Genomic DNA, 14,015 nt, shown 5'->3' with positions numbered 1-14,015 from the left:
GATCTTTTCTCATGTGGTTGGTATGGGGGAAGATGGAACACCTTGTAATGCTGTAACTATATCTCACATGGATGCGGTCTTGTAATGTCCTCTCACCACATTGAAGGTGTGGATGAACTTCTTCACCTTAGATTTGATCAACCCTGACTTTCAACCTCCTATTCCGAAATCGTTTTTTTAAGCAATGGTCTAAGACCGCATATATTTTATCAAAGATGGAAACAAAAAATCCCAACTTCTATTTACGTTTTAGCCAATGTAGGGAAAAGGCAGTGAGGACTGTGGAAAGCAGTGTATAAGTTGTATTATCAACTACTGATGAATTTAAAATATTCTGTGGAGAGATTTGTGTCATATTTGGCTTCCCAAAAGTAAGCATTTTTGATTCACACCACATTTTAAGTTTAACCTTTGATCAAAATATGGCATTGGGTTTTGAATCTTTAATTGAGCTCATTCTTTGTTTTAAAATGTATTCAGAAGTCCTGCATCTGCTCCATGTGGTATCTTTCCTCAAATTCAACATTTTTTTTCAGCCAAAGCTTCTGTTGGATGAATTGATCCTGTCAATACCCCTTTCCGAATGGAGGAACTAGCAAGGATCTTTTCCTTCTCTTAAAGTTGTCTCTTCTCTCAACTCGGTCTGTTGCATCAAAATTACTACTGTATTGTAACTTTGCCATCCAGTGTTACCTTCCATTTAATCCTGGATTTTGATTGGCTGTTAAACATTGTGTTGTAACGTCTACTTAACAGCCATTAGACATGAAATGTCCAGGTCCTTGCCTTCCCTTTCTCAAAAGGTTTTTCTTTCCTGTACTTCTCCTACTCTGGCAGTTATCATCAATCCACGTGTGCCTTCACCCTTTTGTAATATGTTGTTGCATACATGGTTGCATAGATAGAATGCCTCTTTATCCCATGCTTATGTGAATTGCATATTGAAATAATCCTTCACCTGATGGAGGCACCTATATGGGATCCTCTAACTGTTTAGATGATCCCAGCTATTAGTATCTTAATCCTTTTGAACCCCACCCTCTGATTCTGCACACACTCCATCCCCTTCTTTTCTTGGCCATTACCCTCATTTCCTGAATATTTATGAGGCAGAGAACTTGGGAAGACTAAAAGCTTCTGAGTCCGTACTTCCATTGGATGGCATGAACTATTCAGGTGGTATGCTCATTCCTTAATCGGGTTTTCATCTTCATTGTCTAGGAGAGAAATCTAGATGAGAATTAGTATGTGTATTTTGTGGGACTGTACAGTAGTTTTCACAATTGGTCCTGCAACTGTTTGCGACCATTTAGTTACAGTATATTTCGCACATGTTTCTGTTTGTGGTAACTCCTGTAGGAACTCGGCAGGACAGCATTTTGCTGGTAAACGCTAAGCTGGTATATAACCAATTACCTATGAAACATTTTACGTCTAGGTTAATCAGTTATAGTGGCTGACGTTATAGGTGACAGATATCAATCTCGGGCCTTTTTATCAAAGTGGAGACAATGGCAGAGTGGGATTCGAACTCACAACCTTGCGATTATGATTCCAATGCCCTAACCACTGGACCACACAACCAGTTGTAATCCCCCTCAAGTCGAATTGTTGATGCTATAATACTAATATCTGACCTCTCTGCCCTAACAGTTCACAGACATTTCCAATGATCTTAAAAGTTTTCCCAAGAGTTCCAGGCTCAGTAGAATACATCACAGTCCTGTCATTGATTCCTTGTCATCCGTCCGGGTGCCCCTGGCATTATTCCACCTGGATCATTGTACACCAGAACCTCCTTTTAATCATTAACTTATCCTTCCTGACCGGAGGGGAGTTTGATGAGATAGAAAAGATTAGCCCCAGTCCCAGCTACAGCAAAATGTGTGAGTAATCAAGGAGCGCCAGACAGACAGTTGGGACTCTACCGGTCATGCAAAATGATTCCATCCATACCGGTATCATTTGAAAATCTCAGAAGGACTGGTGGACCAATAGCCTCTGAAATCTTGTATATCATTTCATTGTGTCTGGCATGATATCTTGTCTTTATGGTCCCCACAGAGTTGGAAATGGGGATATCCTTCTTAGACGTTACTACTTCTCTCGCAGTTTTTATGAAAATTTTCTGTTTCTACAAATTACAGATGAGATACACACAATACTTGTTATAATATTACTATGTTTTATAGTAAGGCTCTAGAGTATCAAACCTGAATCAGTTTTTTTTTTAATATTTTAATTCCGTAAAATTGTATAGATCTTTTAATCAAATGAAGATATGAAGTTAGTCATCAAGAACTTAATGTTTGTTTTTTTAAGTATTGGATATTTTTTAAAAGCTTTAGTAGTTTCAATAATGTGATTTTTATGGGATGATATTCTAACATTTTTAACCTTTTTTTAAAGGCTTCATGTGATCTTTACATCAGTATTTATTCACTGAAAAATTAACTTTTCTTTTGGTGAGATTTAGTGCCATCTTGCGGTAATGAATTTACTTTTCATAGTAAAAGTCCTTTTAACACTTACCTTATCAGTTTTAGTGATTGTATTTAAGAAAGCCTTTAAAGCCTTTAAAAGTGTCCTCAATCCTGCTTGAAAAAGTTTCCTCAATCCTGCTTGAAAAAGTTTCCTCAATCCTGCTTGAAAAAGTGTTTGTTTTGTATCTAAATTGAAAATATGCAAATTTTTTAGATTTTTGGTCAGAATTCAATTTTTTGCATTTAAACACTGATTGTAAATTTACCCATAAATACAATACTTAGATCCTTTCTTTCACACAACATGTGTTGTTTGATATTCTTTCATTTTTTCTGACAATGAATTCAGATTTTGAAAATAATTCATCTGTAGATTTACAAAAGCAGGCTTATCACAAAAAAAACACCACTGTTTATAATTGATATCAGCGTTTCATCCTTATCTTTTCTATGTGAAGTAAAAAAAAATTTCAGGACTGAATTCATTTCTGTGTCAATGAAAGACATCAGGATATTAATCCTAAAATAGCTAGCATTCTTCAGCATCCTGATAAAAGCTGCAAATTGGATGCATGTGTTTTAGGGGGCTTAATTATGTAAGGTGCTAATCCTTGCCTAATCTATCAGCAAGGGTGTGTCTGTACTTTAAAAATGCTTTGTAATCTGCTCATTGCAGTACATCACCACCCCTTGTCATATTTGTATGCATAACTTGATTAAATATTCCAAGGGGAGTGTAGGGGTGATAATTGGGTGACCTCCAGAGTCTCCTTTCGAATTCAAGTGTTTATCATTTACTCTTCAAGTGTAAGTTCACAGCTGTAATCAGATGGTTTTGTTTTGGGAATCAATGTTTTGTTAGAAGTTATTGGGGTTTGCTTGTTATTTAAAGCCCCCTGCCTTTGAAAACAGAAATCATGAATTTCTGTAGATTGTCTCAGAATTGAAATTGAATGTTATCTTGCAAGGGGTTCCAGAATTGAAATTTTCTGACTTCAGCATACAATATTTTTCTATTCTTACATGGACATGGAGATATTGCCATTTTGTATTGTAAACTAACTTTTTTTTCAATGTGAAAATTCACATTTGTCCTGCCATCTATAATCTTTCAATGTAAAAATTCACATCTATAATCGTTTTGTCAGTTTAAAACTATTATACAAGCAAACTTTGGAAAGGAATTTCAGTAGATGCTACAGATTTTGTGCCAAATGAATTGTCTTTCAACATGTTGAAATTAAATGGTACACCTCATTAAAAGTTGTGACCAAAGGTTGCACTTTTTAAGTTCTACTTTACACTTATTGCCTTTTCTTGAAATGTGAGTTTTGCTTTAAAGCCAATTTGCGTGTTGTGGTTTGCTTTTACTGCCCCTTTAATTGACTTGTGAGTGTATCCAATATCCTGTGAATATTTCAATTTGATTTTATGTGTTTCAGTAAAAACTTAATTCTGAAAAAAAAGATTCGTGAGAGCAGACTAAAAATTGTGTCATTCTGCCAAATGCATTTTTAAACAGGAATTATGAAATACCTCAATGTGGTTTGGTTTCTTCTTTCTTTGAATTTATACACAAATTAAAGACTGGTTATAAAACTTTGATTGTAATTGTACCCTTCCTTGTCCACAAGCATAAAAGTGTCAAAGCCATGTATTCGATGCATTGCATCATATGGCTTTTACTTCCAACAAAGAGGGCAGCATTTCTTTCCAGTCCACTGCAGCACTGTGGAGGTGCCGTGGCCGAGTGGTCTAAGGCGCTTGGCTATACATGAAAAGTCTGGGGTTTGATCCCGGCCGCAGCACCTATGCCTGTGAGCAAGGCCTGTCCTAACTTTTTTCTGTAACCATGTACAAAAACATGAAAATGACTCTCAAATTGTCATATCATGCTTTTCAGCCCCCTCCCCCACTTTTAAAACGATTCCATGGCCATTATCAGAACATCAATGTAACAAATGGCCTCAGAATTTTCTGACTTTTTTGTTTGTTGGGTTTTATCACTTTTCATGGCATTTTCCCCAGACCTGACAGTTTGTGTTTATAGTGTAATATACTAATAGTATTTACCGACAAGGAAAATTGCATGAACTGTCTCTACCTAGTCCCCATGAAGAATCCTCCTCGGCAGTCACGTACAGTTGTTTGAAGTGCCGAGCTTTGGAAAGAAGGTAGATTGATAGTGGAATCCTAATTAAGAAGGTCATTTGCCTGCTGAAAATTGTACTTGAGACTCAGCATGCCAAGGCCAAGAGCCAGGGAATGCCTCCTTCAGTCGTGACTCACCTGTCACTGTTGATCGTTACCAGCTCCTGTCTGAAAGAGTTTACATTCACTTGGTCTAAAAGCAGTTGGTCTACTTCTCAAAGATAGTCTAATACCGCATTTGCTTTACCCATTTGGTCTACACAGCGCTTGGCTTGCCATAAAGATCTCTTTGTCTAATCCCCAATTGGTCTGACTTCCACTTTGTCTACTTTTTATACTTGGTCAAATCTTTCATATCCAGACTTGATAGTTTGAGACCAAGTTGATAATAGATTACATGGGTATAACCTTTGAAGTGGATATTAGACGAAATGGCAAATGGGCTTAAAGACCACTTAAAGGTGAGTAGATGATGAATTGGTATTAGATGAAGAAAGAGTAAACCATGTGGGATGAGACCAACAGAAAGTCTTATAAGGAGTGAAGATATAAACCATGAATGTTACTGACTGTTTGAAGGGGTGAAGACTTAACCGTTTATTCTCATTTGGGAGCATGAAATAGTTTCCACGATAAGTGAGAAAAAGGGAGAGAGAGAGAGACAGGGAGGATAGAAAATGATAGCAAATACATGTTAGGTGTTGTGACATGTTGACATACACCATCATCAACATAACTTTTAAATGTTCCTAAGATTAAAAACCTGTAGATTTGTGTTGGTCCATTGTTTGATGAATTGACTTAAGCGATCGATCGATGCACATCTTTAACTCATCCTAAGATACTTCATCACCCTGGGGTACACATGTGTCATAGTTTTGACTATATACTCCTTTCAAGGTGAATAGTAATTATATCTGACAGCGGGTACTATTGCCCCTTGTCTAGGAGATGGGTGATGATGAGTGACAAAAAATGACAATAGCCCAGGTAGATTGATTCTTACCTTGTCTGTGCAGTCATTACGATGTCTCTTCTCAAGACAAGAGTGACATTTATGTGAAAAAAAATTGGCATTTCAAAAGCGGGTTATACAGATCTTAAAGATGTGTCATTAATACTCTTATTGTGCACTGATAATGTGATAATTGCAATGATGAATACAGGTAGATGTTGGTGATGAAATGTCAAGGGTATGATATAAGGTGATGATAACACTCGGGTATTATCATATAATTATATGCTGATCTTGGCTTGAAATCATGTCTTGTGTTTATACTTGGAATAAACTGTCCTCCATGGACCAAGTTATTATGGTTAAGTGGTTTTATTAAGCTTCTAAACAATTATTAAGTTTGTCACACCATATAGCTACCAAGCATTTATAAACACTCTCAGTGTTTCAAAGTTAGGTGGTCCTTAAAGGTCAAGTCCATCTCAGAAAAATGTTGATTTGAATCAATAGAGAAAAATCAGACAAGCACAATGCTGAAAATTTCATCAAAATCGGATGTAAAATAAGAAAGTTATGACATTTCAAAGTTTCGCTTATTTTCAACAAAATAGTTATAGTTATACGAACGAGCCAGTTACATCCAAATGAGAGAGTAAATGATGTCACTCACTCACTATTTCTTTTGTTTTTTATTGTTTGAATTATATAATATTTCAATTTTTACGAATTTGACGATTAGGACCTCCTTGCCTGAAGCACAAAATGTTAAAATAATGGAATTCCACATGTTCAGGGAGGAATGAAACTTCATTTCACATGACAATGACGAGAAAATAACAATATTTCATATTTCATATAATAAAATACAAAAGAAATAGTGAGTGAGTGATGTCATCAACTCTCTCATTTGGATGTAACTGGCTCGTTCATATAACTATTTTCTTGAAAATAAGCGAAACTTTAAAATGCCATAACTTTCTTATTTTACATCGGATTTTGATGAAATTTTCAGTGTTATGCTTGTTGAATTTTTCTCTTTTTATTCAAATCAAATTTTGTTGGGGTGGACTTGTCCTTTAATGTAAATGGTAGGCCCACAAAATATTACATGGTATACTGTAAAGCCTCTGCATTGATTGATTTATTTTTTTGTCATGGAAACCTTCGAAAGTTACTGAGAAATTCTATTTCCCCATGATTTTATTTTTAGAGGAAAGAAAGTTGAAACATAGTATCTGATTCATGTGAGGGTGGGGGTCATAAAACTGGTGGATGTTTCATAAAGTCATTTGTACAGTTACGAATGACTTTATGGATGGCTGGAACAGTTCTCAGGTGCTAGGTCTGCTATATCATTTAGCAGAAGGAGTCTTCTGTGATGCATAAAAGTCATTCATTATTTACAAACACTTTTATGTGTGTACTCTAAATACGTGTAAGAAAAGTAGTGATGCAGAATTCACATCATAAAAAGAACATTCACATTTCTCATTATCTACCTTCCTTTTTTTTCTCTCTCCCCTTTCTTCAGGGATAAATGGAGCCTGATATTAGCAGCTCAAGTGTTACCTGTGATTGACAGGCTATTCTACACTAAAGACGAAGCCATCATGGATGCTGCCATTGAGCTTGTTCATGTCCTGCTCAAGAAGTTTGGCAAAGATATTGAAAAGAATCACCATGGAGGTTGGTAGAGAATAGAATAGGAGATACCATATAGAATAAAAACTTGCATTAGAAAATCCCACTTTTTACTTTTCTGTAGTTTAGTAGGTGAATCCATATAATTCTAGTCAGTTTGTCACTACAATGGTCAAAATATTCCACCACTCAAAATTATCCCCCACTACTCGGTTCATCATCACAACCTCCGGCCCAACACTTATTTTCCCACTGACAAAGAAAATTATAAATATGAAAGTTATATTATTCCAATGTTTTAATCCATGAAAATGAGGCAAATTTTCATTCTCCCAATTATACTTTATTGATAACAAGTTTACTGCATTATGTTCAGTAAAAATGATATTTGATTGAGTTTGGATGGATTGGAAGTTGTATTTAGGGTTGGGTTTACTTTTTGTCTCACCTGCATAGCAGAGTGAGACTACAGGCGCCGCTTTTCCGACGGCGGCGGCGTCAACATCAAATCTTAACCTAAGGTTAAGTTTTTGAAATGTCATCATAACTTAGAAAATATATGAACCTAGTTCATTAAACTTGGACATAAGGTTAACCAAGTATCACTGAACATCCTGCATGAGTTTCATGTCACATGACCAAGGTCAAAGGTCATTTAGGGTCAATGAACTTTGGCCGATTTGGGGGTATCTGTTGAATTACAATCAAAACTTTAAAAGTTTTTGGATCTGACTCATGAAACTTGGACATAATAGTAATCAAGTATCACTAAACATCCTGTGCAAGTTTCAGGTCACATAATCAAGGTCAAAGGTCATTTAGGGTCAATGAACTTTGGCCGAACTGGGGGTATTTGTTGAATTACCATCATAACTTTGGAAGTATGTTAGTCTAGTTCATAAAACTTGGACATAAGAGTAATCAAGTATCACTGAACATCCTGTGCGCATTTTAGGTCACATGACCAAGGTCAAAGGTCAATGAACTTTGGCCATAATGGGGATATCTGTTGAATTACCATCATAACTTTGCAAGTTTATTGATCTGACTTTTGAAACTTGGACATAAGAGTAATCAAGTATCACTGAATATCCTGTGCAAGTTTCAGGTCACATGATCAAGGTCAAAGGTCATGTGAGATCAATGAACTTTTGCCGCATTGTGGGTATTTGTTGAATTACCATCCTATCTCTGTAAATGTATTGGTCTAATTCATAAAACGTGGAAATAAGAGTAACCAAGTATCACTGAACATCTTGTGTGAGTTATAGTAGTTTTCAAAGTCAGCACTGCTGCTAAGTTGAATCGCGTGATGCAGGTGAGACGGCAAGAGGCATTCCACTTGTTATTGATAACTCCACACTTTGTTTATGTACCTGTTCCACAAAATTCTCTTTTCTTTGACATCACTGCTTTTCCTTTGGCAAAGGAAGTAAAGGTCAAACTTTAATTTCAGGTTACATCAGGGGCTAAGGATATAGCATTAATAAATGACCGCAAATTTTGTTTACATACCCGTTCCACCCCTATCCTTCCTGTGTTTATCCCTGTCATGAAATTTATCCCCTCTCTGCCTCCAGGTCTGTTCCGCTCCAAGTACCGGGATGACTGCCGGACGTGCTACCACTGGTTGGGCAAGCTGCACACCAGGGTCACTGACCTGGTGCGTAAGGAGACCGAAGCAGAGGAGATTGACCTGGATGACATGCTGCATGCCTCCCTGCTTTGCTCATTGAGTGAAGCCCTCAAGCCTTTCACCGCCAAGTCCTACTCGGTCAAGGAAAGTAGCAAGTGAACATGGTGAGGATTGGATCAAAGACAATAAGAAACCTTGATCAAGGAATGAATCTTAGAAAGTGGAATGGAGAGAGACAAGCTTAGAAGATACCACGTTGAGACTTTCACTTCTAATTTCTACTCAGTCAAGAAAAGTAGCATGTGAACATGGTTAGGATTGGAGCAAAACCTCGGCAACTATAAGAACCTCAAAGACTATGAGACTATAACCTTGGTCAAGGTCAGGGAATCCAAGAAAGATTGATGTGGGAGTTACCATGTCTCTCCTTCCACTTCCAAGTCCTACTTGGTCAAGGAAAATAGCAAATGAGCATGTTAAGGTTCAGATCAAAGAATAGAAGAACCTCAGAGATTATAACCTTGGTCATGCAAGGTTAGGGAATCCAAGGAAGATGCAAGCTTAGAAGATTTCAGTGAAATCATTGGTTTTGACTGGCTGGTCTCTGATTCATACTGTGGTAACTGATGGAGAATGACAACTTGTCAGTGCTAACAAACTTCGTGAATTGATAGTCCGAACAACCCCATGAAGTCAGGGATGCAATCGGCACATGAAGGACCCAATTGACGTACCAAGGATCCATATCCAATTCTAAGAGTATTCATTCGACAAAATGTAGGACCAAAGGAAACTTTGATGCAGTGCAATTGTGGGTGAATAGCTGAAATGATATTGGACTTCTCCATTCATTACTAGCTGAGGGAAGTGGATAAGAGATTACTGCTTCCGAAGTAATGGATGGCTCTTTGTCAGGTCTTGATAGAACTTCAAAGCGGTATTTAGTTTGAGTACATAATAACTCAGATATGCTTTTAGAATATATTGCTGATATTGGTTTATTGCAGGTTACTTAATAGTTGATTTATTGCACCCAAATGCTATCTTATTATTAACATATTTTTATCATTCTCTTAAAAACATATCCTCCTTTGCTTCGATATGTAAGATATTGTTTTGCTTCTAAATTTGTTGAATTTCCATTAAAAAAATGCTCCCACTTTGTGAGCTTTCCATCTCATTATTTCTCATCTCATAATAATGTACACATCTCATGAGAGTTGCACTGTAGTCGTTCCTAGGTTACATATAGATGTAATGTACAACTGTCCAACCATAATCTCCACAGCATTGCATTACACCTGTTTTTTCAAAGAATCCATTTCTCTTGGATATTTTTTTTACAATGGATTCAATCTCAAGAGAAGAAAGGTTAGACTTCTATGAAAATTTAGGGAAGTGCATGTTCACGGGTCACCAGCGGATGGCCCTATTGCTTGAGAATTTGTGTACATTTGTTTGGAGCAGTAAATTGAAGACATTAACTAGCATATCAGGCAAATACATCTAGTTATTGATGTAAATTAATATGACTTTGGGGCAATTAACAATCTGATCTTCTCTATGTAGGGCCTTTCTTAGTTCATCTAAAGACTAGTCATCCTCTCCATTTATCACAGCTAGAACAGTTTGTAAAGTGAATGAACAAACAATGGAGAAAAATGTGGGTCAGACATACAAACAGGTCCATTGCATAATAGAATTGCCCTTCTTCATTACATTCTGGCAAAAAGTAAAGGTATCCAATTTTGAAGCTTCTATTGCCTTACTGTGTAATAAGATTATGGTTGGACAGTGTAGGTAGCAGTAGATCGTATCTGTTGGATGTATGAGTAAAGTGTACCATGGAGACACAATTTCTTATGTTTTTTATTCATTCAGCTGAGATTTTCCTTCCATCGTTATATCGGTGCAATATTCCTTGAAATGTGGATCGCAGCTTTTCTATATTTTATAATAAAATCTAGATGGAGGTAGAGTGTATTGTCCATTAAGGTTAGGAAGTGTATACATGAAGTGTGTCTGATAGACTGCTGAAGCTTTGTTGCCAGCAGTAGTGTCATCACTAAGATTAATATAATAATCATTCATCATCAACACCTTTGCCGCGAACATTCTCAGTCATTCTCAATGTCATTTTCATCTCCTGTTATCCCATAATTAATTTTCAGTAGATATGGCATGCTATTTCTATTTTCTATACTAAAAATGCTTTTTGTAAAGTTATTCCAAAGCAATATTGGACTGTTTAGTTGCACCAGATGGTGTATGTTTCATTGTTTTTTTTCTCATATATTTACCTGACAATCATGGACCAAAAACAAAGTTTTTCAGGACTTGGGAATAATGTGCAAATGAATTAGAATATGTCATTCTATGATTAGAAAAGATTAAGTAGAATGAAAAGTAATAATATATTTGAATTTGATCTTCCAGAAATATGGACATACTTCATTTCAGGGATGCAATAATAACATTGGGGTATACAAAATACATATTTTTGTATAAATTGTGATATGTTTCAAATTTCATGTTCATTTCAGTATTCGTTATAAGTCATGAAATATTCTGATTTATATATGTTCAAGTAGTATAGATAGATGCATCGCCTGTTGCTCCTATGACTAACAAAAATACTTTCTGGTTTTAGGAAGACAAAAATTTGGATGTATTGTTTTGGAGGATGCGCTTATTTTTAACCCATAATGCAATTTTGGAAAATTTTCCGATAAGGCATGGAATGAGTAGCACCATTGTATTAAAATACAAAGTACATAATCTCTCCGCTGCCCACCGTGGAATCCCCTTCCAAATGATTCAAGGTTTGTTTTCAATGAAACGGTTCATGAGCGATATGTTAGCACCAAACAGGTGATCAATCTTTGAATCCGATGATTCATGTTTAGAAGAGGTGAAAAGAGGGCTGCTTAAAGGGAAAATGCATGATGTAACTGTGATATTGTCTTTAGGGTGTTAAATAATGCCTTGTATGTCAAATATGAGGTCAACTGAGAAGAAGTTGATTTTTTAGAATTATGGAAATAGTAGCAAGCTCATACTATCTGAAAGCATTATCTCCTGGTTTATGCACAGAACTCTTTCTAGGCAAATTAACTCACTTATGAAGATTTTCATAACTCTCAAATGTGCATGAAACTTTTTATGAACTGTCTTTGAAATATTTGAATTTGTAATTACTAGGTTTTAACAGAACACCAAATACTGCTCTTTCATGTCTTTTGCATTATGATATCAAGGGTCATTTGCAGACATGATAAATCATATCTGATCAATAAATGTCTGTAAACCCCAAACACACCTACACAGGTTCTTAGTGGTGTCTGATAGGTGAGTGACCAACCTACTGGACCACTGGACATTACTGGTCACTCCAGAGGTCAGGTGATTGTCTTGACCAGGAAGATGACATGACCAGGGCAAAATATCTCAAGGTTATGATGAGAGATGGATGAGGAGTGAACTCCATTGCAGATAGCTGTAGTCTGATATCAGAGACTGCATCCTTAAGTATATCTTGACAATGACCAATCGCAAAGTAGCATGAAAAGAAATACAGAATGATTGTTCAAATCTGTCTACTGTATATGCAATCTCCAATTATTCTACCAACCAATATCTTTCATAGATCCTGGCCTATTAAGTCAGAGACCTATTGCCCATTGCAAGTGTGAAACAGCATTATTGATTGGTTACAAGTCACTCTTTTGAGCATTTTGCTCATATACACCAATGATCTTTATTTTGCCATTGCAAGCTTTGCAATTCATTGCTAACTTTTGTGCTACATAGCTCTGGGGCCCGTTTCAGAAAGAGTTGCGTTTAAACGCAAGCCCCAAAATCAATCACAAGTCCCAAATGCGTGCTGTTGATTGGTTGAAAATGAAGTTGCGCATGATTTTTAGAGTTGCAATCGATTGCAACTTTTTGTGCAACGGGCCCCAGGTTTCCTTTCAACTTGTTGACAAGTCCAAGTCCGAATAGTGCAGGTATTTTCCTGTTTTACCATAGAAAGGGTTAGATAATGATCAGTCACATCTGTGAAACCGAATCCTAACGGACCTGTGTTAGGTCATTGGTAATAACATAAAAGTTTGGTCAGTTTGGAGTCTGTTTCTTTGATGTGACTGTGACATAAGGATGTAAAATTGATGAGTTAGATGGATAGATGATAACAGACCTCCACACCTCATCTCTTATCACCTGTATCATCATCATTGGTCACTATCTATCTAGGGGGACAACGCAACCTAGTTCAGGAAATATCATGATATAGCAGAATATCCCAAGCATCGGCTCGGGTGGAAACTCCTGGAGTGTTTGTTTGTATCTTGGACACTAACTCCTAACTTTGTTTGTGTTTAGTCATGTTCACTTTCCCAATCTTTAAGTTTTTGAAGAAATGTTTCGCTGAAATCAATCCCCCGTAGTCCCACATCCTTCTTTCTGCGTTAGTCATAAGTGATATTGCACCCACACACATGTGCAGTGTGCGGTAGATGATAGTTTGCATGTGCCCATGGGAAGCTTGTGTTTTTACGCTTGGCTGATTGAGTGACGTTGACGGATCCCGTAAATTCAAACCCGACACCATATGGTAGGCGAAATATCGAGGGCAGATAATTGAGAGAAATTGGAAGCAAACTGCGAAACAAGATGAGTATGCTTGTTTTGTAAGAGCTAGTAACATTTCTTTAATAATGTACTGACATATGTGTGGGAATGTATTCAAACCATGAAAGCTAGAATAAATTATCCATCATGCACTTGGGGGCTCACAATGACATCATACACATCTGATACCGAAGCACTTATGTGATTGGAATGTTTCCATAGTATATTATTACGTTTGCTTCATTATGCATATATCTGTGTGATGTTATAACCAATTTCATTGGAAAGATCAAGAAATGTGGAAATCAAAGGGCCTGGTATTTTGTTGTGGGAACAGGAATTGAACAAACATCTGACAAGATCAGTCGATGGAGGATAAGTTTGCAGATACATGAGGCCCAGGGAGTGTTTCATGAAAGAAGTAGTGAATTTCACTGACGTATTTGTTCTTAACCAATCAGATGGAAGGATTTCAGTAGCTTATAACAGTCGTCAGTGAAATCAGCTGATTATTTGT

At 36.6% G+C, this 14,015-nt stretch overlaps 1 protein-coding gene across 1 annotated transcript in view; it reads left to right on the top strand.

The window, feature by feature from the left end:
* Nucleotides 1–9,181, top strand: part of LOC121412088 — an 86,105-nt gene extending 76,924 nt beyond the window's left edge. The window contains exons 12-13 of the mRNA XM_041604997.1: nucleotides 7,121–7,275; nucleotides 8,811–9,181. Of these exons, the coding sequence (XP_041460931.1) occupies nucleotides 7,121–7,275; nucleotides 8,811–9,025 (370 nt within the window). The 3' untranslated portion in view covers nucleotides 9,026–9,181. The remainder of the gene's footprint in view (nucleotides 1–7,120; nucleotides 7,276–8,810) is intronic.
* The last annotated feature ends 4,834 nt before the right edge of the window (nucleotides 9,182–14,015 follow it).

Source organism: Lytechinus variegatus, chromosome 3 (assembly GCF_018143015.1).
Source record: "Lytechinus variegatus isolate NC3 chromosome 3, Lvar_3.0, whole genome shotgun sequence".
Lineage (NCBI taxonomy): Eukaryota > Metazoa > Echinodermata > Echinoidea > Temnopleuroida > Toxopneustidae > Lytechinus > Lytechinus variegatus.
The sequence above is the reverse complement of the archived record's forward strand: the minus strand, read 5'-3'. Positions and strand labels throughout refer to the sequence as shown.